The following is a 26,451-nucleotide window of genomic DNA, read 5'->3' on the forward strand; positions in this document are numbered from 1 at the left end:
AAATGAATGATGATAATAATAAAATGATTAAAAAGCAGAGCTCAGAGTGGTAGAATGGTCAAACATGGATCCACGGGTGGTTCAACTGCATTTGGTGACGTGACCAAAGCAAATCTTTCAAATAATCCCACCATCAACGGGATGTTGTCTCCTTTACTACGGTTACTTTACTTGGTCACCGTGTGAATTTCTTTGAAATGAACCAAATTCTTTTATTTGTCGGTTGTTGCATATTTAACCTCTACAGTCAGGAAAGGAGGAGATGAGGCCTCAACAATGTTGGGTTGTAGCTGTGCTTCAGGTTAGAGTGAGTGTCCATGGAATAAATGTAAGTCAGTGAACTGGAAACATGACTGTGTTCAAACTTTGTTTTCCTTTTTATAATGAGTCTAATCAAAGGTGGACAGAAGTATCTCCACTTTGACTTTTCTGTGTCACCATCAGAGCTTCTGCACAGTGTTTCTGGGGCAGATAACATTGCAGCATTATGGAGACATTATGGAGACAAAAAGAAAAGCGTCTGGATTTCTTTAAGTTAAACTTAAAGAAATCCAAACGCTTTTCTTGGACTGTTGGTTTCAGTGTTTAGTCTCATTCACACACTCCCTCAGACTCTTCACACACACTGATTTGCTGACATAAACACACTCCTGTGTGCTCTCTTGGCTTCACACACACACTGAGGACCATCTACAGACTGTGAGCTCCGTCTTCTTTGTCTTTGGAGCCGAACTCTGACAAAGTTAGGAACAAAACTTTCTCCAGCGTGTGAACTTTCCTCCTAGACTCAGTCTGAGCAGTCAGACCACATATTTCTAAAGCAGCACATGAAGGTGTGGCTCACACACACACAGGTGAAGGAAACAGCTGCAGTATTAAAAGCTGCTTCACTGTCTACAAATATATGAACTGAATGTTTCTTTCAGGCTGTAAAAACCTTATTTATCCTCCATTACAGTCCTGCATTCAGAGCATTACTTCTGTTATATTAGTACATGTATTTTATTCTGATGAACACATGAAACTCTGAGCTGGATTGAATCCATTGAATCAGAGTCCAGGACTCAGACTAAACACACTGAATGTGTCCTGAGCTCGGCTGCTGTTCCACAGTAACTGCTGTCAGAGTCACTGTTACTGAGTTAGCTTAGGTAGCAGAGCAGCTAGCAGTTAGAGTATGAACTCTGTAAGCAGTCAGCTCGGTCCTGGACATGGTTACTGACATAAAGCTGCTCTCTGCAGCCATGTTTGACCGGCTGCTTTGTAGGACTACAGCAATGGAGGATTTGGAGGCTGAAATGGGCTCTGTGACACTTTTTGTAGTGAACTGATGAAAGCTGCGTCTCAGATGACTGTTAGTCCAACACATTGGACAGGACCTCTGCAGCTCTCAGTTGATGTGCACATGAATGATTTGTGTTTCCTCTGCAGGTGAAGGTAGAAAGTATGTGTGAGCTGATGTGAATTGAGCAGCATGGATCAGTGTGAGGACAGAGAGGAGGGAGTCCCTCCCTCTAAAAGCACTCTGTGTGGGGAACATGAGAGCCAGACCAAAGCTCAGAGGTGAGATGACCATCTCTAACTGTCCATGACTCTTCTCCATGTCACAGCTCAGCACTCACATCACTGCTCCATCATTATTCACAGGAACCAGCCTGGACCTCCACCCAGCTCTGTGTCCTCTAAGAGCAAACGGGTGAAGCATTTCTTTCATAATTTAGGGCAAAAAAAGTCATCTGACAAAAAGTAAGTTCATGTCAGTGTTAAAATGTTTGAAATTTTAATCAGCTTTTTACTATTTAACGATTTAAATAATATACTATTTACATAGTTTATACTTTTTATGTAATGTATTGGTCACATTGGATGTGACACATGTTTCATGTTCACTTACTTTTAGCGTCAATCAGAAACCATCCAGCTCTGTGTCCTTAAAGAGTGGCTGGTCTAATCGTCGAGACATTAATTTTAAATCCCAGCCTGTGTTCGCTGCAGAGAGGTGAGCTGTTAGTAACAAGAACTCTCTGATTTACATGATTTTGATGTTTCCTGGTTTCTAAAATGCATCTCTGTAGCAGAGCAGTGTCTCCAAGGACACACAGGCTCAGCTGTAACTGTCAGTTTATCTGGTTTTAAGACACATTTGGACTCAATTGGCTGTTTTTAACTATGTATTTTAATCAGAGGTGTAAATCTAGACCTCACACATCTGGATCCTAAACTATGATAGAAACAGCTGCTAGCAGTGGGTAGTTTGACTTTGATACGCTGCTCTAGAAAGCAAACAAAGGTTTGTGCAGCTCCTCTTCAGAAAAGTGTTCAGAGAGCAGCTGCTGTATTAGACAAAGGCTCGTCGTGTGAGCCCAGATGTGTGTAACAGCTGGATGAAGGAGAACTATCACAGTCACGTCTCCATCCCGCCTTTATTAATGAACTTCCTGTTGCTTGCAGATGACAGGAACACAAAGTGTTTGTGTCACGTGATGCTGCAGGATTTGTTAACGTGTCCATGATGGTAACATCTCCTCGTCTAACTGCAAACACATGAGCGCTCCTAACGGCAGCTATCACAGCCACACAGGCAGACTGTGTCTCACTGTTGCATTCAGGGACATTTGTTTTCCTGTAAAAAGCTGAACTCTAATCTAAGAGGACTGTTACTGACAGGAAACAGCTGCATTATCTGCAGTCTGTGTGATCACAGCTGCTTCAATCACTTTATCAGAGAATTGATCATTGAATAAAACATGTTTGTGTCTGCAGAGGTCAGAGGTCACAGTCTGCAGGATCCAGCTGTCCGTCTATAAGGAGTGATGGGTCCAAAGATTACCCTCCAGAGTTCAGTGCTGAACCTGGACCAACGAGGTCAGAGAACTGTGATGACTCCTTTACATGTTTGTGTTTTCCTGGATAAATATGACCAAAGATTCATTAAAAAGATAAAAATATTAGACTTTGTCCTGTAGCGCTGTGTGGCAGGCAGGATTGGACCCAAACACAACAGGATGAAGTCAAAGAGGCAGCTTTATTTCAGCTGTGAACATGCAAACAGCAGAAATAAGGAAACATAACTGTAGGTTTGCAGTGAATGAAGCCTCAGCTCAACGCTCCACTTTGTCCCTCTTTTCCTTCTCCAAACAGCCACATCAGGAGTCTCTGATGGAGTTTTAAAATATTTAATTACAAATGTCCAAAGATGGGTTCAGGATACCTGAATCCACAATTATTAAAGCTAAAATAGTTCACAGGGTTTGGACTTTGTTAGGTGACGAGAGAACATCAAAGTGTTTTTTATCTTTAAACAGTATTTTTATCACTTCAGTTGCTCTCACAGCCCTGTTTGTTATTTTACCAGAGCTCTTATGTTTCACTCAGTGCTCCCACCAAACACCTCGGAGGACACATTAGTGTGATTTAGATTTCATTGGTGCAAACACCAGTCACACAAGCTAACCCATGGAGGCAGCAGCAGGCTTTGTGTTTGGTAAAGTCTGCTGGCTTAAACTAAGAGAGTTTAGTTTGTTAGCACAAAGAGCTGTCAGCTAAAGCCCCGAATGCACTTTGAATACAGATGAACTGAGAAAAACACTTTAAATACAGCAAACAGTCAAACTGACCACAAGTTTTTCAGCTGATCATCCACAGCAGTACATTTAGCATTCATGCTAGCAGCAGGCTATGACTGTCCACAAGGCTTAATATACGTGTGTGTTTGATATAATGCCAACAAGTACAAATAGGTGTTCTTACAGGTCTTAATCACAGAGGTCTGATAAGTCTGGTGACTTTCACAGTCAGCAATTTTGCTGCCTTTTATTTTATATTGGCCTTTTTAAAGCCCTTCAAAGTCTCCCACATTCATACAGAGCTTTTAACACCAAACTCCTTTACAGTCCTTCTCCTCTCACACACGATCACACGACTGATTTGTCTGCAGCAGCTGTGTTACTGCTAGTATTTTATTATGTGTGTAATCTCCTCATATTGTTCCTGTGGTTTAGTTTGACTTCCTTCTGCAAACTCAGCTGCTCTGTTGCTGATACACGTCTCCATGAATATGATTGATCAGATGCTGCCAACACCATGTGTTTCATGTGAGCGCTCAGCTGAAACCCTGGGTTGACTTATCGAGTTAATAACAAGCTTCACGTGACTGTGAATGCTAAAGTGAATCCAGATAAAGGAAAGAGACCCTGCTAATGTTGGACTCACTTCTTAGTGTAGATCCCAGGAGGAAGTTCAACATAGCCATTCTTTGTGCTAGCTCGACCAAACCTGAGACCACAGTGCAGGATAATGATCATCATCTGTCTCTGTCAAGGACATTTAAAATCCACAAATAACAAACATAATTATATTTGATCATTAAAAATATGTTTTCACTTAAAAAGCATGAGCACACTGGTGGATTACAGAAACATGAAAACTCGTTAACAGTAAAGTTAATTTAGGTGTAAACAAAGTGTCAAACATACTGAAGTAGAAGGACTGATGTTTGTGTTAACCCTCACATGGGCTGTACAACATTATATAGGGAGACAAAAACAGAGATTATCGTAGCCATCGCTCTCTCGCATGGACGTGGCAGTCTTGCTGTCTGCTGCGAATCCTCCCCGTACCTCCGTGACCTCGTCTGGTATCTGCTCCCTCCTCTGTAAGAGACAGTAAAGGAAAACACGTCTCTGCCTAGTCTTGGAAATCTAATCTTATCATCCATTGTTCTTCTAGGGCCTCTTCTTCTTGTGGCCTCAGCTAACTGCTAATATTTAAATGGCTAACATTAACATGTGTGCCAGCCAGGTTAACATTTATGATGACCTATGATTAATTAACTGATGTTGAAACTGGAGCTTTACTGACCTCTGAAATTCCTCCTAAAGTATTATTCAGTGTTGTGACAGTCAGCTGCTTCAGCTGCTGCTGGGATGGGCTGTGGCAAAGAGAACAGAGAAAATCCAAATCAGAGTTTTTCTCTGAATTAAAAGCAAGGAAACAACAATATATTCTACATGGTGAAACTGATGGTTTCTGGTGTTTGGGTCTGTTTTTCTGTATTTATGCAGATAAAGTGTAAACTCAGATGAATTATACCATCAAATGTTAAAGGAAAATATCAGGATGAGTGTCTGTGAGCTGAGAAGGACGTGAAGCGAGCAGTTTATCCCAGAGCTGAAGCTGCTCTGTGTGCAGAGATGAGCTCAGATTCCTGCTGTGATTGATCAACAGTCACAGAAATGTAGACTTGTAGTTATTACTGCAGTATGGTCACAGCAGATACTGATAAACATGTATTATGAGGATGGATGATCAAGTTTCTCACTCTCTCCTTTAAATCTCAGTTTTTTTCTTCTTCACAGTTTATCTGTTAATTTATTAATGAATAACACTGAAAGAGTTTGTTATATTTCCCCTTGAACATCAGCTTATTAGGGCGGCATTAGGAAATAGCCCCCCTCCAAAGAATGAATAAATGAATGATGATAATAATAAAATGATTAAAAAGCAGAGCTCAGAGTGGTAGAATGGTCAAACATGGATCCACGGGTGGTTCAACTGCATTTGGTGACGTGACCAAAGCAAATCTTTCAAATAATCCCACCATCAACGGGATGTTGTCTCCTTTACTACGGTTACTTTACTTGGTCACCGTGTGAATTTCTTTGAAATGAACCAAATTCTTTTATTTGTTGGTTGTTGCATATTTAACCTCTACAGTCAGGAAAGGAGGAGATGAGGCCTCAACAATGTTGGGTTGTAGCTGTGCTTCAGGTTAGAGTGAGTGTCCATGGAATAAATGTAAGTCAGTGAACTGGAAACATGACTGTGTTCAAACTTTGTTTCCTTTTTATAATGAGTCTAATCAAAGGTGGACAGAAGTATCTCCACTTTGACTTTTCTGTGTCACCATCAGAGCTTCTGCACAGTGTGGAGAAAGATCCAGAAGCAGAGCTGGACTGCAGACAGCCAGTCAGAGCAGCTGTGTACAAAGTAAGACTGAACATCTGTCTGCTGATGGACTCATTTCTGAAAACTGGACTTCTTGTGTTGTTCAGACATTGAAGAGTTTTCTTTCTCTTTAGTCTCATTGTTTTTCTTTCTTTCAGCAGATGTTGGTCTGCAGGAGGTTTTAGATGAACAGAAGATCAGTCTGAGGAGGAGATGTGAACGTGTGACTGAAGGAAGTGATGAAACAGGAAGTAGAACCCTCCTCAACACCATCTACACTGAGCTCTACATCACAGAGGGACAGAGTGAAGAGGTTCATACCCAACATGAGGTGAGGCAGCTGGAGACAGCTTCCAAGATGGACGCCCTCCATGACGCTCCAATCAGGTGCCAGGACATCTTTAAAGCCTTACCTGACCAACAGAGACCCATCAGAGTGGTTCTGACCAACGGCGTGGCTGGTGTTGGAAAAACCTTCTCAGTGCAGAAGTTCACTCTGGACTGGGCAGAGGGCTTGGAGAACCAACATGTCAGTGTGGTGGTTCTGCTTTCATTCAGGGAGCTGAACCTGATCAGAGGTGAGCAGTACAGTCTTCTGGAGCTGCTCCATGTTTTCCATCCAACATTACAGAAGGTCACAGCAGAGAAGCTGGCTGTCTCTCAGCTTTTGTTCATCTTTGACGGCCTGGATGAAAGCAGACTTTCATTGGATTTCACCAACAGGAAGCTGCTCTCTGATGTCACACAGAAGTCATCAGTCAGCCAGCTGCTGACAAACCTCATCCAGGGGAATCTGCTTCCCTCGGCTCTCGTCTGGATAACTTCCCGACCCGCAGCAGCCAATCAGATCCCTCCTACATGTGTTGACAGGCTAACAGAAGTACGAGGCTTCACTGACGCCCAGAAGGAGGAGTACTTCAGGAGGAGATTCAGTGATGAAGAGCTGTCCAGCAGAATCATCTCCCACATGAAGACATCCAGGAGCCTCCACATCATGTGTAGTATCCCAGTCTTCTGCTGGATCACTGCTACAGTTCTGGAGCGCATGTTGACTACAGAGCAGAGAGGAGAGCTGCCCAAGACCCTGACTGACATGTTCTCACACTTCCTGCTGGTTCAGACAAAGAGGAAGAAGAACAAGTACCACGAGGGACGTGAGACGAGTCCACAGGAGCTGACGAAGGCTGATAGGAAAGTTCTTCTGAAGCTGGGGAGGCTGGCGTTTGAACATCTGGAGAAAGGAAACATCATGTTCTACCAAGAAGACCTGGAGCAGTGTGGTCTGGATGTGACAGAGGCCTCGGTGTACTCAGGAGTTTGTACAGAGATCTTCAAAAGAGAGTGTGTGATCTTCCAGAAACCAGTCTACTGCTTTGTTCATCTGAGCATTCAGGAGTTTCTGGCTGCTGTCTACATGTTCCACTGTCACACCAACAGGAAGACAAAGGTGCTGAAGAACTTCTTGGGACAAAAATACAACAAGTCCTCTCTGGATGATTTCCTGAGCAGAGCCATGTATAAATCCCTCCAGAGTAAAAATGGCCACCTGGACCTGTTTGTTCGCTTCCTTCATGGCCTCTGTCTGGAGTCCAACCAGAGACTCTTAGTAGGTCTGCTGGGTCAGACAGAGATCAGTCCAGGAACCATCCAGAGAGTCATCAACAACCTGAAGGAGATGAACAGTTATGGAATCTCTCCTGACAGAAGCATCAACATCTTCCACTGTCTGATGGAGATGAACCACCTCTCATTATTTCAGGAGATCCAAGAGTTCCTGAAGTCAGAGAACAGATCAGAGAAGAAACTCTCTGAGATCGAGTGCTCAGCTCTGGCCTTCATGCTGCAGATGTCAGAGGAGGTTCTGGATGAGTTGGACCTGCAGAAGTACAAAACATCAGAGCGGGGACGACAGAGACTGATTCCAGCTGTGAGGAACTGCAGAAAGGCTGGGTGAGTCCAGATGTGATCATTAACATCATTGATCAGTGTAGGTTAGTAGTTTAATTTTGAAAATAAATGTTACGGCCGAGAGGGCCCGGCTGTGGGTGTGGACTCAAATGCAGACACAGAGGGAGGCAAACGGGCGTGAACACAGTGCTTTATTTACAAGTGTCTAGTGAAATTACACAACAGGAGACTATGAATGCTATGAATTATGAAATGCTATGAACTGTGAACTGTGAGGCCAAACTGTGAACATGAAACTGAGTGCTATGGCTAGGTGCTGGATTTCACGGATGGAAAAAAGGGGCAGCGGCTTGGATGGAGGTACGCAGTCACTATAATGAGAAGAGACAAGTAGTCAGTGGCAGTCCAGTGAATCACAGCTGCAGGATTAGGCTATGGAGGTTAGGGCTTACGCGTTGCAGGTTTAAAGTGTCATGCGAGGAAGGGGTGTCCAGGGGGTTCCGGGTGAGGAGTGTCCAGAGAGGATCCAGAATATGCGTGGAGTGAGGGACTTGGCAGGGAGGCAGGCAGGTGTAGTCCGATGGTGGAGAGGAAGAAACCAGATGACAGAACCAGCGTCCAGGCGGAGATGAGAGTAGTTCGGGAAACGTGACTGCCAGGTGGGTCCTATGACAAAGAAAAACACGGTGAGGGAAAAGCAGTAGTTGAGGGTTCTCACAAGGGGTTCGCAGCCTAGCACTGACATGGGTTAGCAGAAGATCTGGCAGAGGTCTGTTGTGAATGCTGGTCTTATATGCAGGTGACTTGATTGGAACCAGGTGTGGAAGCTGATTGGAGTCTCTGCCTGAAGGTAGAACCCAGCGGAGTGGAAAAACCCCGTGCTCACCCGGACCATGACAATAAAATCAGATTGTAAGCACAAAGTGTTTGTGTCCGTACGCTGCAACCTTCCACACCATTCCTTTATTGTACAGACTCAGCAGCAGCTCCATGGATCCCAAATCCAAGAGTGGAGAACAGATTTGAAGTGTGTCACATCCATGCAGTCACAGCTGTTTCCACCATGTTTCCACTGATATTAATCCTGTTCAATGACACGTTTCATATCAGTGAATATGTTCTTTAGGACGTCCACTGACATGTTTAAGTGTCCTGCTGGAAATCACTCAAATCATCCATGAAATCCATGAAAAATCCTTTTAGTGTTTCTAACTTCAGCCTCTGTCCTCTCTCTCTCTCCATCCTCCTCACTGCTTCTTTCACTGATAATCACACAAACATCGTATTCAGCTACAAAATAACACAATAATATCATCTGATGATCATTATTATAAGAGCAGGATCCATATTTGATATCAGAGTAACACACTGCTTGGTTATGTGCAGTCATCATCAGTGACTGTGGGTCAAACAGAAGCTCTCTGATTGGTTGCTGACCTTGGTCACCTGTCCACTCTCACCTGTTTGTGTTTGCTCTCTCTTTGCTGTCTCCATCCTCTCTCTCCTTTCTCTCCCTCTCTGTCTTTGTACGTCACTCAGGTCCAATGGAAACAGTGACATTTACAAACCAATCAAAGACAAACTGATCCATGTCAGGTTATAACAATATTCAAAGTGAATACAGGCTGCTGCTGGACACAGACAGGTAACATCATTTTGACTTGCTGTCACCTGGATCTGGACTCATAAACACTGAAGCCCTGAACAGGAATACAAATCATTTTCTGCCAACTAGCGACACACCAGCAGATAATGGCTCAGAAAGCTAAAATGAGCCAATCATTTCTGTGTTTAGTTCCCCTGAAATCAGATCTGATATCAGCAGCTCTGAGTTCATTCATCATTATTGTCCAGTGATGAGATTTCTGCTCCGTTTGGTAACAGTCAGCAGGTTTTTCCTGCGTGTGGACGTGAACAGTCGTACCTGACAGCAGGTAGCAAACAGAGATCATCTTTCCAGCTGGAACTCTTCACTGAGCTGAACTCATTCAAAATGTTCTGGAGTCAAAACAGGAAACAGTCCAAATGTGTGTCTTCACTCTGACTCTGGATCAGATCTCAGTGACAGACTGTGGACATTATGGAAGCCTAAATGTGACACCATCTTCCTCCTTCATCTGCAGATTAAAGCCAAACAAAGATTCTCATTAAAAGTCTGCAGGTCTGAGAGAGACTCAATCGTTGTGTCATGTCAAACACAGTAAGAGGAGCTGAAGCACAGATGTGAAGAGCAGATTCATCAGATTATGACCTCACTCTGTTTTGTCTTCATATACATTCAGTCTGTGTTTATAATGCAGATTTTCTGCTTTTATAATAACACATTTTATATTTTCTATCATCACAGACTGACTCACTGTGGACTCTCAGAGTCTCACTGTGAAGTTGTGGCCTCAGCTCTGAAGTCCAGCCCCTCCCATCTGACAGAGCTGGACATGAGTAACAACTACAAGCTGCAGGATTCAGGTGTGAAGCTTCTGTGTGCTGGACTGGAGAGTCCAAACTGTCGACTGGAGACTCTGAGGTGAGTTCACTGACTGCGGCTGTTGTTGTTTTTCTATATTTCAGGTCTTTGATGTTTGAAACTTTCTTTAGTTCCTAAATGTTCAGGATGTGTCTGAAGACAAATGTGAAGAAGTTTGAGTGCTTTCAGAAATGTTGTCTTTCCAAACGACTGAACAACAGTTTTTCCTTTTGGCTCCAAACAGAAGTGACAGACTTGAGCAGGGTTCATTTAAAGGCTGACAGAAGTGGAGTGGTGACGGGGAGATGTTTGACAGGACAGTGTTTCAGCCTCCACAGGTTCATGTTGTGCTCCATCAGTCAGTGAAGATGAAGTCAGTGCTGATGAGGCTGTAGAGTGTGTGAGGGATGTGAATGAGGATGATGAAGATCTGATGATAGCAGATAAAAACAGGCTGCAGAGACTTTGAGCCATACAGGGCACACAGTGTGTGTACAGAACAGCTGAAATCATTATGGAGGCCTCACTGGGATATGGAAGCATCACAGTACAGCTTCAGTGAAGCTTTAAAGTCTCTGATATGAGATGAGAAATGAAGCAGCCAGAGCTTTTTCATGAGTGGAAATCCACTGTGACTGTGAGCTGCTGCTACAGCCTCCAGATTAGCCAGCAGCTCATCCTGCTCAACATTTTCTCACCAACTTTAATGGAAGTGTGATGTTTTCAGCTGGAGTGATGGTCAGGGTGGCCTCCCTCTCCTCTTCTTCTCCTCTTCCTCTTTCATTTGTAAAGCCACTTCTGCTGCTTTCATTCATTTGGAAGTCCTGTAGCTGAGTTTGGGAGAGAATAACAGCCTCAGCAGCAGAGGGGAGAAAGGCTGTAACTGTTGGGTCTGTGTTTCCACAAGCCCCGCTAATTCTAGAGACTTATTCATCATGAAGAAAACAAGACAGTCGATCGATCCATTACTTGCGCAAGGGAGGCCTCGTCTGTGTCCAGCACGACAATGACCCCAATGGTGGCCTCCTCTCGCTGCCTTTTATTGACAATCTTCAAACAATAGTTTACAAAACACCTCCCCTTGCAACCCCCCTTTGGTTACATAGACAAGGCACTGTATGTAAGTGTGTGTGTGTGTGTGTGTGTGTGTGTGTGTGTGTGTGTGTGTGTGTTACCTCCTGCTGACCAAAGGGTCATAAACCCAGGAAGTTTACATCAAAAGAAACAGATCTTTCAGATAGGATGTATCTACAATAAAACCTCCCCCAGCACAGAGTGGCTGGAAAGGTGGCCAGGATCAAAGGAATGGCTTTGATCCTACTGCTTAAACTAAGACTGTACAAATTTAAGAAACACAATGGCAACATTCAACAATTAGACTTAACATTTCCCTCCTTTTTGTCATTGTTCTTAAATTTCAACTTATGCACCCTTTGTTTGGACAGTGTCAGTATAGATTTCATTCATACACAGTAAACTACATCCTATACATAAGCAAATCAGTATCAACAGTCCAAAAACAGGAATTAATTTTTTCAAAAGAAGATGCCACCAAGGACCAGACGGTAACCAAGCTATCCAGCCTTGTGGCGGATCTACTCCTGTCGTGCAATTCATTATGTATTTCTTCAAGTAAACAACTGAATGTCAAAGGTCAAACAAGAAGAATCATCATTCTCAAAAATCATATGTCACTACAATCCAACTGTATACAGACATAGGTATTTAAACGCATCAGTTGACTTTATTGTTTGTCCATATGGCTCTCAGCTAACTTCAAAGCTGCAGCCTGGTCAACACCCTTCTTTATGACTCCTATCAACCCCCCAAATCTTTTCACTGTAGGCATCCTGTGGGGGTTAGAGTCAACCGGTGAATTATCTGCATTTACAACTCTTCTCCTGTCCTGTTGTCACCACAGAAAAAGCTTTGTAAAGGAAATTGGATCAAGCTGTTTTGAACTTCTTGGCTCGAAACCTCAAGTGTTCATGATGTAATGTAGACAAAAGGCTTCTCTGTTTACATCCTTCTTGCAGAAGACAAAAGAATAGGTGATGTTGCCATGTTCCATGGTTGATCTCCAACTTGGGCTAATCCATTGTCCTTCATACACATAGGCAATTGGCCTGTTTCCAGTTCGTTTAGCTGTTCAATGTCCTGCAGCAAGTCATATTCTTTGAGTCAGACGAGCAGGTCTGTCTCACCAGAGCAGTTCACCTTCCCAGCTACTGGTGAATCAACCTTCCATTCAGGTTCAGAGCAGTTGAAAAGTTGGCAGTGTTCCCGGATGTGTTGCTAAAGCAACCAGACAAACTGCCTCGCTCTCAGTGATGCTATAGGGCCACAGTCCAGAAGAATGTGTAGCCAGTGGCATCACAAGCATAACCATTGGTCTCATTCTTTATGTGAGCGGTTGTGTTCTTAAACTGCCACCAGTAGTTGTTGAAAACCCATGCTGGTACTGGGTGTGGTTTGCTCTGTTCCAGTGCGCTCCCTGTCATCCCACTCAGGGTCCACAGGCACAAGAAGATGCACAGCACATTCCCAGCCATTCTGATGAGTACCTGTGGCTCAGTTGGTTTCTTCACCGGATTGAGACGAGGGGCCCTGGAGGCTTTCCCCCCCCTTTGTTCCCGGTCTTCCTGCCACTTACTCCGAGCTGGCCTGGATGTGTGTCACCTTCTTGCAGTGCGCTTGATATATCCAAGTGTTCCTTCCAGCAATCTTCACTGCTGTGGTCGTCGTCAGCAGCATCCGATATGGACCTTCCCACCATGGACTGGACCAGCACTTCCTCTCCATGGCCTTATCAACATCCAATCTCCAGACTTCAGACTCTGCTCCTGCGGAGAAACAGAATCATCTGGCAGATCATTTGTTCTCATGACTACTTTACTTTTAAACATTTTCAAGCATCTAATCTGCTAATACGCTCTCTCTTCTGCTTTTCTATCATCACTACAGAAGACTGGAACTCTAAATGCTCTAACATGTGTAATGTCAAAGAGTCAGACCATTCTCTGTTGGAGTAATCCTCATGTACTTATTCTATACAGTCTAACCATGTCCTGCCTGTCTTCCTAAATCTTAACTTTACTATTCCATTAGTTCTCTCTGCCTGCAAAAGTTTTTTTTTTTTTAAAAAGTATTTAATAATCCTAGAATGAGTATAACGACTGCTCATTTCCCTCCTGTTTGAGACATGGCAAAGCCAATGGCTCAAAATAGCAGCAGTCTTATACAAATTATCAGGCAGTACTGGTTTATCACACAGATAAAAAACATCATCCTGCAAGCTTGCTCCCTCTGTAAGTCACAACTGTTTTCCTGCTGTAGGTGAGTGGGCCTGCATGTCTGCTGATGCTGTACTGATAAAAGGTTAACACCATGTTTAACTACAGCTGCTTCTTTTGTGATCTTATCTGCAAAAACTTTCCCTAATGCAACTGGATCTTTCCCTCACATGTGTGCTGCACATTTATAAACGGCAATTCTACTGGTTAATAACACTGCCTCCAGCAGATTTTGCAAGAGTTTGGTGTGTTCTGCAGGTTTCCCTGTAGAGGTTGTCACACCTCGTCTCACTCACTGCACTACAAAGAAATGTACAGTAGCAAATGTATACTGCCTATCAGTGTATATTGTCTCTCTACAGCTTTACACACTTCCGTTAAAGCTAGCATCTCTGCTGCTCAAGCAAATATGAAACATGCTAGTTGTCCTACATAGATAACTCTCTCTCACTGTCTGCTACAGTAAAACGTGTTCTAGTCTGTCCCTCTGCTGTTGTAAAACTCAAACCATCAGCAAACCAAACCTTTCCCTCAACGAGTGGCACATCTATTAAGTCATCCCTCAGCTTACACTTCTTCTCCTCGCGCTCTCTACACTCATGAGAAGTGCCCTCCTCCGTTGGCAAAAAGGGTTGGACAGATTCAGAATTGTGCACCACTTTATGGTAATATGTGTGGTTGTGAGAGTAACATTAAAGACAAGTGTCTTGTAGGTGACAGAAATGTAAGTTTAGTCTGCAGTAGTAGACATCTACCTCGTGTGGAACTAACAATGTCAAAAGGTGAAATAAACTATTGAAACATTGTACAGCTTAAACTGCTGCACATACTGATCTCACGCATGGAGGTAAAGCACGAGCAACTAGAGCTAATCTTTTAGGATAGTAAGTTACTGGCTTCACTTGTGGAAAAAGTGCTGTTAGTTATTTTACAGTCACCTGGCATTTGTGCTGTTCACAGAACCACAAGTCCATCGCTGGACCTCCTCTGCGCTGTCACTTTCTGGAGCTTGGCACGCTCCCTCAGGTTCCATTTTCCAACGCTGCTGAAGATTTAACCCTAGAACACTATCGCTATAAATAGTAACACGATCACTAATGCCGGGTGATTTTTACCCGATATAATATAACCAATGAAAAGTAATCAAATATATCAAAATATGACAACACATGACAAATTAGAGTGGTCTTCTTTTACTTTCAACTGTGCCATGTCTAACAAAATGAAAAATAAAACTCCTAAAACAAAATAATGACTCTGGAAAGCTGGTCTTTGGTCCACCCATTCCTGGGACATTTGAGACTTCCCTGGTGATGGCACAGGCTCCTCGACACGCAAACAGCTTAGTTGTCTTCCTTAACGTCAACGTCGAAACTCTTTCATCTTATTTAAGATTTGCTGTGCAAAGTCTCCTCGTGACGATCCTTTGGAAGACCAGTAACACAGCTCTCTGTGCTGAAGGTGATCTCCGATCCTCCTGAAAACTCTCTCCTGGCCTCAGCTTGCATCTTGTGGACGATCCTCTCAGTCACTCCTTCTCGTCATGGCACCTCACGATATCTACAAATTAAAAAATGACACTCCTCTCGCCACACGGCTTTCGCCATGTGTCAACTCCCCAATGAGACATGTACAAGAGTGTTGCACAGTCTCCCTAAAACAATCTCCAAGGTTTGTCCCTTTGAGCAGCTTCACTCCAAGCTGTAACCCTGTGTAAAAACATTAGTCAGCATTGAAATGTTCAGCTTGTTTAGCTCCCAGCTCCTGTATCCTAGAAGACAAAGTCTTAAAATTAAAACAACTTCACATTTGCAACCAACTATAGATCATAAGAGTAATAAAGTATTCAGCATCACAGAGACAAGTATCATTGCAGGTTTATTCTAAACTCATTAAACTCCTACTTTTCCCCATAATTTGTTCCAAATTATTTAACATCTCACCGTCATTCCACATTGTAATCAGTGACGTCCCTTAAGTTTGTTACTCACCATGAGCCCAACAGTGTGGTCAGATAATGGGCCCCGATGTAACTATTCTGTAACCACTGCACATCTGTTCAATTGTCACTCGTCTGTCTGTGCTGAATCCTTTACAAGCACTCTTAAAGAAAAACAACATTAGCCAAACACAAGGTTCATCCCGGTTGTCAGGTGTCGGCCATCCAGATTCCAGAGGAGCTGTGAAAAGTCATAAAGTTAACACTCGCTGTGGAAAAAGTAACAATGGTCTCATCACAGTATGTCTCACACTGCATTCATTTCTTCCCTGTAACATTCTCTCAAAAACACAGTGTAATTTCATCATCAACATATAGCCTGTAACTACAGTTCTCTTCATACAAAATCTCAGTAATCCTGTGGTAGAGAAACATCATTAAGTTGTGTCCTGCTGTAAACCACATGATCAAATCACATGATTAACCATCTGCTGTAAAGAGAAATGTAAATGTTAGCGCTGCGCAGGTGTGTACACACTTTCTCACAGTAATCTCTGTGAGCAACACAAGGTAGTGAATGACACACACATGGTAAATTCACAGACATAGAATTTAAACTAAAAAGGTTAAATTTTCAGAGTTCACATAGTCATGTGACCCAAGTTTCCTCCTGTGGTCTCCTTCTGCTCCTGCAACAGAGACACACACAGAGACACATCCACACCTTTGTCAGGTGGGGGTTGACTTCACACAATGGTGTTAAGTCAGTCAGTCTTGTCAGCTTTTGTCAGTCAGTCAGTTTCCCATTTATTTTAAAACTCTTACTCATTCACTCAGTGATTCCTTCTTTTGCTAATTGTGGAAATTATCGTCGCATCCGTTTCCACGCTCAGCAAAACAACGTCATTTCAAAAAGAAAAATAATTTAGACTGGATTTTCTCGCTGAATCCTTTTGGACAGGAACTTGTCTCAAATAAGTGGATTTCTCCTGAGCCCATTTTAATTTTGGAGAAGCTCACTTTGCAACAGTTTTCTCGACGACGCTTCGATTCTGATCGTGCTCAAACAGAGATCATCAAACAAAACTTTCAGTGCACCATGAAAGTAACAAAATAAAAGAAAGAAAATAAAGGAAATCAAAGGAAAGAAAGGCCTTGTTTAAGTCATGACACGTGTTCTTCATGCCAGGGGGATAAATCGTCACAACCCAATTGGCAGGCTCAACTTAGTAACAAAAGACAAATCAAACAGCCAGTTTAATCTCAAACATTCATCCAATCAGCCATACACACAACATACAGCATAACCCTGTTGTCTTAGCACATAATAAGTTTTAGTTCTCATGTAACTAAATGTGTGCCATGGTAAAACTTCTTCACACACCAGAAACTCACAATCAGCTCACTCAGCTCACTCATTTAAGACCTCTCATCTATGATGCAACCATCTGTCCTCCTATAATATTCAGTCCACTAGTCTATGTATCACTTTCATCTTACTAGTGACTTGGACAAGATGACAAACAGAATCTCATGCTTAAGATGCTGTCTGGTCTTCATGAGTATCATTTATGTGTAAATGCATGTAGGGTTAGTATAGTTAATGCATTTTCAGTATGTTTTTGTGTTCTTCTCTCATCACACTTTCATTATTCTCATCACTGCTTAAAACAACACACATCTCTCTCTGTTTTTTTTTCTTTAACTGTACTTTTCTCCAAAACAGAAAATAGCATTACAGCTGTTTCAGACTGAGAAACACCAAACACTCTTCATGCTATCATTCATCCACACAACTATTTTATTTCTTTTTGTCCACTGGGCAGGTGACCTGCAGAATCACGTCTGCCCCAGCTGGATACCTTTCACACACACCATGACGTCAGACACACTCACGGACTGGATCAGGAGAAAAACTTTCTTCATCTTCACACTCTGTTACAGAAACACCATATGTTTTTTTTTTTTTTGTTTGTTTGTTTTGTGTCAGGGATGGATATGTAGTTGTAACGTTTGTGTTCACTAACTTTACTTTCTGTTTCCTACCCTGCCCAGTCTGTCTTGGACTCAATGCTTCTCCCAATGTCTCTCCATACTCAGCCTCTGCTCTCTCACGCTCTTCTCTGGCTCTACTTTCTGCTAACATTCTTGCTTCTCTCCTCTTCTGAACCTGCTCCAGCCACAACTTAGCAATTGCTAACTGCAATTCCTTCCTCTGCTTCGCTTTACCTGTTTTACCAGCTACACTTACAGCTATTCTTTCTACCAGCATTTTACACTGAACTTCCACTAATGTCCCTTCAAATCCACATTTCTTACGCCAACAACCTACATACTGCGTACTGCCTGGTAAAAATTTCTCCATAAATTTTAAATCTCCTTCTAAGGCAGACTTACACATTTTATTCTCCATTAACAATCAGCCACACTCACGCAGACCACGTCTGGCCCGCACACACACACAACATAGGCCTATCGCTTGCGTCTGCACGCACAGCTAGCGCTCTCTGTTGAAAACTCTCTAACGCCCCAAATGGCGGAGATTCCGGACTCCTTCACGGCGGAGACGCCGAACCTAGGTTATCTCCACACCCCAAATGGCGGAGAACTCTCTACGCCCCAAATGGCGGAGAAGCCTGCGTCTCTCTCACGCGGCTAGCGCGCTCCCGGACTCACGTTTAACGCACAGCCCGTAGCCGCTCTCTAAGGCCTTCTGTACTCACTGTTTGTTTACGTTCATGGGAAGAGGCTCTGGATCCCGTCAATCGTCATCCATCCCGAGGGGAGGTCAGGAGCAAACTTCCCGGCCTGGTGGCAAGCCAAAAACACCAGGGCTTTACGTCAATCATCCCAGACGTTGCGGTGGCGTCCTCTCCCTCTCCTCGGTGGATGCAATGTGTTAGGCTCCGGCTCCGAAGGACCAAATAAATGTTGGGTCTGTGTTTCCACAAACCCCGCTAATTCTAGAGACTTATTCATCATGAAGAAAACAAGACAGTCGATCGATCCATTACTTGCGCAAGGGAGGCCTCGTCTGTGTCCAGCACGACAATGACCCCAATGGTGGCCTCCTCTCGCTGCCTTTTATTGACAATCTTCAAACAATAGTTTACAAAGCACCTCCCCTTGCAACCCCCCTTTGGTTACATAGACAAGGCACTGTATGTAAGTGTGTGTGTGTGTGTGTGTTATGTGTGTGTGTGTGTGTGTGTGTGTGTTACCTCCTGCTGACCAAAGGGTCATAAACCCAGGAAGTTTACATCAAAAGAAACAGATCTTTCAGATAGGATGTATCTACAATAAAACCTCCCCCAGCACAGAGTGGTTGGAGAGGTGGTCAGGATCAAAGGAATGGCTTTGATCCTACTGCTTGAACTAAGACTGTACAAATTTAAGAAACACAATGGCAACATTCAACAATTAGACTTAACAGTAACACCACCACTTTACTCTGTTCTACCTGTCACATCATTTTATCAGGAAACAAATATGCTCATGTTTTTACTATGTTTGTCTTGAAGATGTAAGAAGATCACATGGTGCTTTTTATTATTGTGTTGGTTTGTTTGCTGTCTCTTGGATGGAGCCCAGCTGTGCGTGGCCCCTGGGCCTGTGGTCAGAGTGTGTGCTGGATAATCCGGCCCAGGATGAGGCCAAACTGACATGGGATGAAATGTCTGTCACATAATTGAGCTTTGTGATAAATGTACGACTTTAATGTGAAACATTCAGAGTTTTTTCTCTTGTTGTGTTTGTTTGAAGCTGCTTCCTGTTGGCTTCAGCTGTTTGGAGTTTCCATTTTCTAAACTTCTACATTCTGAACCTTCTTCAGCTCTGAACACATGATGAAACACTGAATGATTTCAAGCTCACACTTTGTCTAATAAACTTACATCTTTCATTCTTTATACAGATTGAGGGACTGTGGTTTGTCAGAGATCAGCTGTGATTATCTGGCAGCAGCGCTGAAGTCCAACCCCTCCCATCTGAGAGAGCTGGAGCTGAGCTGGAACGAGCTGCAGGATTCAGGAGTGAAGCATCTGTGTGGTTTCCTGGAGAGTCCAGGATGTGGACTTGAAACTCTGGGGTCAGTCAGCATGTTTTAGTTGTGCTGAGATGAATATGATGTGAAAGTTGTGCTGACACTAAACTGCAGACATCAGGCTGATATTATACTGATCCACACTGAGGATCTTCATGGTAAAGTCTGTTTTCTTCTTCTCTGGTTTAGTCCATTGACTGCAGCAGAACAATGTTCACATTTCAAACAGTGAGACTCAACGTATGGCCCGCGGCCCACACGCGGCCTGCCCACCTTCCCTGATTCAGAGAGAGGGGACCCTGATTAACTGTGTAGTGTTCTTCCTCACAGTTCTAAGTATCAGACACAACAATGAATAATCCACAGCTGACTGTCTTTAGCAGGTCAAAGGTCACGGCACACAGCAGGCAGTGGGAAATATTATAACTCTGATCATTTATCAGCACATATCCATATGTATAAAAACAAAGCTGACACTGTGAGACTTGATCAGAGGTGTGATCATCACAGCAGAGGCCTTTGTGTCAAAGTCACTGAGGATCAAACAGAAACACATGAAGCAGATTTTCCTGTTCTGGCTTTTTATAGCAGATAACCTTCAAAATATTCTGCAGTCCATCAAAAACTGAAGCAAACCATGAATCAACATGTGAACATGAGCTGATGCTGCTGAAGTGAAGCAAAGTTACAGAGGTTTGATTACAGACACAGCTGAGAGTTTGTAATCTGTCATCATTTTAAAAGGTTTACATTTCTTCAGTATATCCACATTTGCAGCTGCTACCTCAACCTCCACTTGTCCAACACAACTGCTGTCCACTGCCTCCATGACATTGTGATTTTGCTGTTGGTCTTCTGTCAGATCTTCATCAATCACTTCTGCACGGGGCACACCTTCAGACTCTGCAGCTGCATAACGAAAGCCTGTAAGATAAAATTAGACATAAGGTAAATGTACACCAATATTCCAATGACAGGTGTGTGATTCATCTGGAAGTTATGTGCGGATTAGTGTACAGTGATAGCAATTTAGTATGTTTTTAGAGGGGGGGGGGGTTGTTTACCTCCGATGGGTGCTCTTTTTCGCTTCCGTTGCGTACGCCTTGAGTGCCGGTCCGAGTCTGATACAGGTATGTCGTCATGCCCCATGTGCAGTGTTGGTTCCCAGTCTGGATTTGTTACATCCATTTCATATGCTGGTTTGCCTGCAATAATGCCAAATCATAAGCTACTCAGTCGACATGACGTGGTTCTGCAGCATCACACATTAGCATGTTTTATCTCATTATCTATGACCTCAGCACATTGAAAATAACACTAAAAGCCTTTCAAGAGTGATATGAATTAATTTAGAACTCACCGGAAAGAAAATGCTGTGAGCGAACCAACAAAAAGCTGGGGATTGCAGAGAACTCGATATCCGCTCGTCTCACCGCTGCAATCCAAGCCTGACGTCTTTGTTTAGTAATATCGGATACATGGGATCCCTCACGTTGCCTCCAGGATGGAAAACGATGAAAAGAGAGCCCGTTATCCAGCTTCTTGCCTTCACGATCGTGTGATCTAACGTTGCAACCGACAACACAACACGTACGATCCATAGCTGAAATGGTATCCTTTGGCTGGCCTACTGTCATGGCGGAAGGGGGCATGGCCCATCTCCCGTGACATCACGCTCCAAAGCCCTATAGGTGGGAAAATGTACCATGTCGACCAATCAAAAATGATATGGAAACATGACATTTGGTTGTTTAGCAAAAGGGGGAAGTTTTAGGAGTGACCGGCAAGAGAGAGCGAGTGAGCGAAAGAGAGAGAGAGTTTTGATACGTGAGAGATTTGTGATGTTTACCGTGTTTGGTCTCAAGTTAGTTTGTTGTCTTGTGTATTTAGTGTGTAGCTGTTGTTTTGTTTTGTGTGTCAGTTCTACTAGTGATCGTCACAGTTGCTGCCTTAAAGCCAACAAAGGCAGATTGCAGTGTAAACGCTGAGTGACACACCTGCTGTCAGACCTGCAGGTTTATCCCTGTGCTGTTCTCATATGTGTTAGAGTGACACAAACTATTGTTTGACACCTGATTGTTCTGTAAATAGTTTGAAATGATTATATGAAAAACGTCTGAGCCTTGGCTGCATTTTTTGGTAAATAGTACCATATAACTTTGTTGTTTGCAAAACGTGTGCGTATTTTTAAAAATGTACAATCTCTATTTGCATTTCAAGTTATGAAGATGATTCGTTAAACATGTGTGTGGTTTTTACAGTCAAAATATCACTTTCTACTTGTATTTTAAATTTTGTCTGAATTTAGATAAATTGTGCTGATACAGTTGGTCAAAATGAGAAAATAACAGATTGGCAAGATAAACTGTTTTTAAAGGTAAAATATAGAGGCCACATCAAAAGTAGTCAAGAAGGGTTAAAGGCTAAAAGCAAAGTTGTCACCAAGTACTGTTTATATTTGTGTGTATTGCTGCAGCTTTTTTGAGTATTAATTTGGTGCCTTTGTGTGAAATAATGGTATTGTGAGTGATCCATATAGTCACAAAGAATAGCCACTTGTTTCTGTGCTACCAAAGTTCCCCGGCTTTCATTCAAAATGTGTTTATCGTCAGCACCTGCACATTAAACTACTTAAACATTATAAATGTCTTCAAGCTCACACTGAGGCCTGTGGGGTACTATCAGCCACTGAGACAGTACACACATTTATATGTGTTTGTATATGAATATTTCATACTTTAAGACTGCCTGTTTATTTAAGGGAGATGAACAAAATACATTGGAATTGTACAAAATAATATCATGGATGATAAATTAAATAGATTTTAAGTAGATGCTTGTGCATTCTTAAAGTCTTATATGTTGAACTGAACTATGTGATCTGTTCAAAGCCTTAATCTTAATTTGAAGTGAAATGTGCATTTTGAGTTTATACACTATGTATATAAGGCGACCGTTTCCTTTTGCAGTATTTTTGTGTGGTGTACTTTTCTATGTCTTAACAAAAGGGGAACAAAGGTGTTTAAGTTCACCTAGGATGATGTGTTTTAATTTTCACATGGTCTTGCTTGAATTTGACCCTGACAAAGGCGTATGAACTCTGTCAGCTGTTTGGAGTTTCCATTTTCTAAACTTCTACATTCTGAACCTTCTTCAGCTCTGAACAGATGATGAAACACTGAATGATTTCAAGCTCACACTTTGTCTAATAAACTTACATCTTTCATTCTTTATACAGATTGAGGGACTGTGGTTTGTCAGAGATCAGCTGTGATTATCTGGCAGCAGCACTGAAGTCCAACCCCTCCCATCTGAGACAGCTGGACCTGAGCTACAACAACAACCTGAAGGATCCAGATGTGAAGCAGCTGTCTGACCTTCAGCAGAGTCCAGACTACAGACTGGAGACTCTGTGGTCAGTAGAGTGATGGAGTGAGTGGGTGGTGCTGTCAGCAGTATTGTACTAAACACAGTCAGTATGAAACAAAGATCCAGTGTTTCCTGTAAAGCTGCAGCTTCTCAGTGAAGCTGTGAGAGGAGAATGGTGACAGGCTTCAGGATTGGACACAAACACTTCCTGTTTCTGACCTTTATGGTCACCATAGTAACGGCTGACACGCTCTGATCAAACACTGTCAACAGCCAATCAGCTCTCTGAACAAAGCAGCACGCAGACCAATGACTGCATTCGTTTCCAAGTTTAAAGCAGTGAAGAACACAGTCTGTAGGTGAGGAAGAATTTAGTGAGAGCAGATGTTTGGATGGAATTCCTCCAGTTAACAGCTGGAACCGTCCATCTGGATTGTTGGGCTTGTTGTTGGGGTTCCTACAGAGCTCAGAGTGGACACACCAAGGTTCTTCTAATGAATGAAAGTCCAAACTCAAACTAGGAGGGAAAAACATTTTCATCAACTTCAATAAAAATCCAAAGATTAGAAAAAGTGAAGCAACAATGAGTCCTAGTACAGTCCCAGCACTGAAGTCCCTGCTGCTCTTTATACTGGATGTGCTGCATCACTGACTGACAGCTGATGAAGAGTCTCTGGAAACACTCGTTTATCTCCTCTGCTCTTCCTTCTTCTCTCTGCAGGTGGAGGCTATGATGGTAAACAGGACGGTGTGTGTGCTGAGAGAGGAGGAGCTGTGTCCTGATGATCCAGAGAGGTTGAAGCAGCAGCAGCTTGTGTGTAGAGACGCTCTGACTGGGCCATGTTACTGGGAGGTGGAGAGGAGAGCTTCATCCAGCAGTGACTGACAGAGGAATGAGAAGAAGTGCAGATGACTGTCAGTGCTGCAGAGTGAACTGCTCTGAGAACAGCTCCACTGTCAGACACAATGTAGAGTCCAGCATCATCCCTGTGTGTCCCTCTGGATCTGACAGAGGATCATCAGTGTATCTGGACTGCTCTGCTGCTGCTCTGTCCTTCTACAGTCTCTGCACAGTCTCTGTCTGACTCTGGCTTCAGACTCTCCTGGATCAAACTCACCTGGAAAGACTTTCAAACATCACTCAATAGATTTGAATACAGAATATATTTGATATATACTGTAGATGTACTGTAGAGTTGCAGTTTGTCACTTGTAAATACAGTCTGTGAGCAGCTGTGAGCTGAAAGATCTTTCTAGAAACACGAAATGTTTTCACTCTTCTGTTGCTTTTTCATATATTTCCACAACATTAATATTGATCCCACCTGTCTCACCTGTTTCATGCTTTTATACATAATAACAGGACACGTGTGATCTGAGCGCTGCTGTGGTTGCTGTGCTGCACGTCTTCATTTAGATAACAGAGACATCTAGTGGTTCAGAGGGAGAACTGCAGGAGGTGGAGCTGTGTTTTAGCATGGAAAACTTTTTATCTTTTAGGCGCAGATACAAATATGACAAGTATCAGTGTGAGATACAAAAGGTCACATCAGTCAGCAGAGGGAACAGTGATCACACAGCAATGTAAGAATAGAAACATAACAGTGAATCTGGACATGTATACAGATGGAAGCAAACAAACAGGATGTAACACTACATTAAAGCCACAAATGGGAAGAAAACAAACACAAAGGAAAATATATTTGATCTCAGGAATCCAAATCAGATGCTTTAGAGCAGGGGTCGGCAACCCTGGGCACGCGTGTCACAGCTGCCACGTGAAGGGTTAACTGATGGCACGACCATAGCTGGACTGGCCATCGGGCATACCGATGGTGATTTTTCGTTTTTATGGGCCAATGATGTTTTTTTATTTTTTTGTAACGGTATAAACAATGAAAGATGGCGGATTGTCCGGATGCTGGTCGATGTGTAAAAATAAGTCAGTTGTTTGGTGGTGGCTTTGGCGGAGCTTCCACAGAGGCAGCAGGTGGATGAGGGAAAGGGGAGGCAGGAGGAGCAGAGACCTGAGGCGGCCGCCGGTCCGAGTGTCAGGTGAACTGAACTTCAGGTAAGAAGTTATGACCTGCAGTCTGTCTGGGTCAGATATAAACCAAGTTTAGGTGGAGTTTATTTTCCTTGTGCTGACTTTTTACAGTCAGTTATAATAACTCCCACTCAGAGGAGACCAGAGATCACATTAACATGTGTGTCTCTGTATTAAGAAACATGACATATTGGCCCAGTTTATTTTTCTTATCATTGTTGTGAGGAGACCATAAATAGCATTTGTATTTTCTGTTGTACAGTTCATTTGCTGTTATGGATAAAAAGTCTTTCTTTGTTTCAAAATAGCTGATAAATATTCGCTGATAGCTGCAAACATCTGCGCACAAATATAATCCTATGAAGTGGTTCTATATAGTGTGTAATTTATTGCTAATGCAATCATATGGCACATTGACTTCTGAGGAAATGTTAGATGCACTCATCATCAGAAAGGTGTCCGACCTAAACCAGGGGGTTTAGAGCATCATAGAGTTTTTGTGGTTTGTTTTCTTTAAGTCATTTCACAGATTTTCTCTATAATTTCAATTCCTTGAATAAAACAACAAACTTAGGGGATGATTTTGTAATCCAACTTTATGTATGAAAGATTTGACTAAACATAAAACAATCTTCCAACTCAGTCGTCATTCTTATCTTGTGAAATCAAACCAAATGTTCTGTTGTCTCTAAATCAGGGATTGATGAAATCTTTGGTTGCATCCATTTATGAACATGTTCTCATTCATATTAAATCGTAGTCTAAGTCCTTCTTTAGAGGGATAAATGTCATTCATTGTCTTCAAATGTGTTTCTGTTGTTTTGGGGGGAAGTTTGAAGTCCATTGTTCAAAGTCTGTTAATGAAACTTTATGAAGTTTATGTAGGATGTTTTTCCTATTTTGTATTTGTTTGAATTATGATGTATTTCTGACTCTTTCTGCCATGATGCCAGGTCTCTCTTGAAAACCACATTTTTAATCTCAATTAAATTTTCACCTGGAGAAATAAAGATGATAATAATAATTTTGTCTTCAGGGAATCATTTCTCTGTAAAACAGCTTCTTCTGAAACTCTTGTTACATTTCTTGTTTATTGTTTGCTGGTTTTAGAAAAATGTCATCGTCTCTGTGTGAACTTAAACTCTACATGTGGTGTCAGCTATAAACGAGCTCTAGAGTCTAATAACGATGCTTCTATTATTGTCTGGTATCCAACCTAACCCTGGGCCTCTGGCTGAATGTGAAACACCAGCAGATGTTAAAAACTGTCTGGGTTACACGTGCATCACGTCGTGTGCTTCCTAACATGGATATGATTGGAATCTGGCCTGTTCAAGCGGGGCTGGTATCGTTGTTGTTTCTGAGACTTTCCAAATCTTTACTGGATAAAAACGTAGCAACTGATGGATTTAACATTTAGCTCTCAGACTGTCCCAGAAAAGG

At 42.6% G+C, this 26,451-nt stretch overlaps 2 protein-coding genes across 2 annotated transcripts; both read left to right on the forward strand.

The window, feature by feature from the left end:
* Positions 1 to 1,437: 1,437 nt before the first annotated feature.
* On the forward strand, positions 1,438 to 10,521 carry LOC147336436 (protein NLRC3-like). The gene is made up of 6 exons (XM_086287799.1): positions 1,438 to 1,563; positions 1,648 to 1,746; positions 1,901 to 1,999; positions 3,356 to 3,407; positions 6,170 to 7,896; positions 10,202 to 10,521. Exons 1-6 carry the CDS (start codon positions 1,475 to 1,477, stop codon positions 10,380 to 10,382), a joined length of 2,247 nt encoding a protein of 748 aa, XP_086143925.1. The 5' UTR covers positions 1,438 to 1,474; the 3' UTR covers positions 10,383 to 10,521.
* A 7,562-nt stretch (positions 10,522 to 18,083) lies between these two features.
* On the forward strand, positions 18,084 to 23,020 carry LOC147336437 (ribonuclease inhibitor-like). The gene is made up of 3 exons (XM_086265207.1): positions 18,084 to 18,190; positions 19,464 to 19,637; positions 22,831 to 23,020. The coding sequence occupies exons 1-3, from the start codon at positions 18,084 to 18,086 to the stop codon at positions 23,018 to 23,020; spliced, it is 471 nt and encodes a 156-aa protein (XP_086121333.1).
* The last annotated feature ends 3,431 nt before the right edge of the window (positions 23,021 to 26,451 follow it).

The sequence above is a fragment of the Aulonocara sp. 'chitande type north' Nkhata Bay genome, linkage group LG3 (assembly GCF_057382095.1).
Source record: "Aulonocara sp. 'chitande type north' Nkhata Bay isolate Kocher_YH1m ecotype deep benthic linkage group LG3, A_spYH_male_GT1.1, whole genome shotgun sequence".
Lineage (NCBI taxonomy): Eukaryota > Metazoa > Chordata > Actinopteri > Cichliformes > Cichlidae > Aulonocara > Aulonocara sp. 'chitande type north' Nkhata Bay.

Excerpts from the sequence above, each read along its gene's own strand:
- LOC147336437 (XM_086265207.1), top strand. The coding sequence starts at position 18,084 with ATGGCGGAGATTCCGGACTCCTTCACGGCGGAGACGCCGAACCTAGGT. Across the intron at positions 18,191-19,463 it reads CAAATGGCGGAGAAGCCTGC|ATTGAGGGACTGTGGTTTGT; the intron begins GTCTCTCTCACG and ends TTCTTTATACAG. Across the intron at positions 19,638-22,830 it reads TGTGGACTTGAAACTCTGGG|ATTGAGGGACTGTGGTTTGT; the intron begins GTCAGTCAGCAT and ends TTCTTTATACAG.
- LOC147336436 (XM_086287799.1), top strand. The coding sequence starts at position 1,475 with ATGGATCAGTGTGAGGACAGAGAGGAGGGAGTCCCTCCCTCTAAAAGC. Across the intron at positions 1,747-1,900 it reads AAAAAGTCATCTGACAAAAA|CGTCAATCAGAAACCATCCA; the intron begins GTAAGTTCATGT and ends ACTTACTTTTAG. Across the intron at positions 2,000-3,355 it reads CCTGTGTTCGCTGCAGAGAG|AGCTCTTATGTTTCACTCAG; the intron begins GTGAGCTGTTAG and ends TTATTTTACCAG.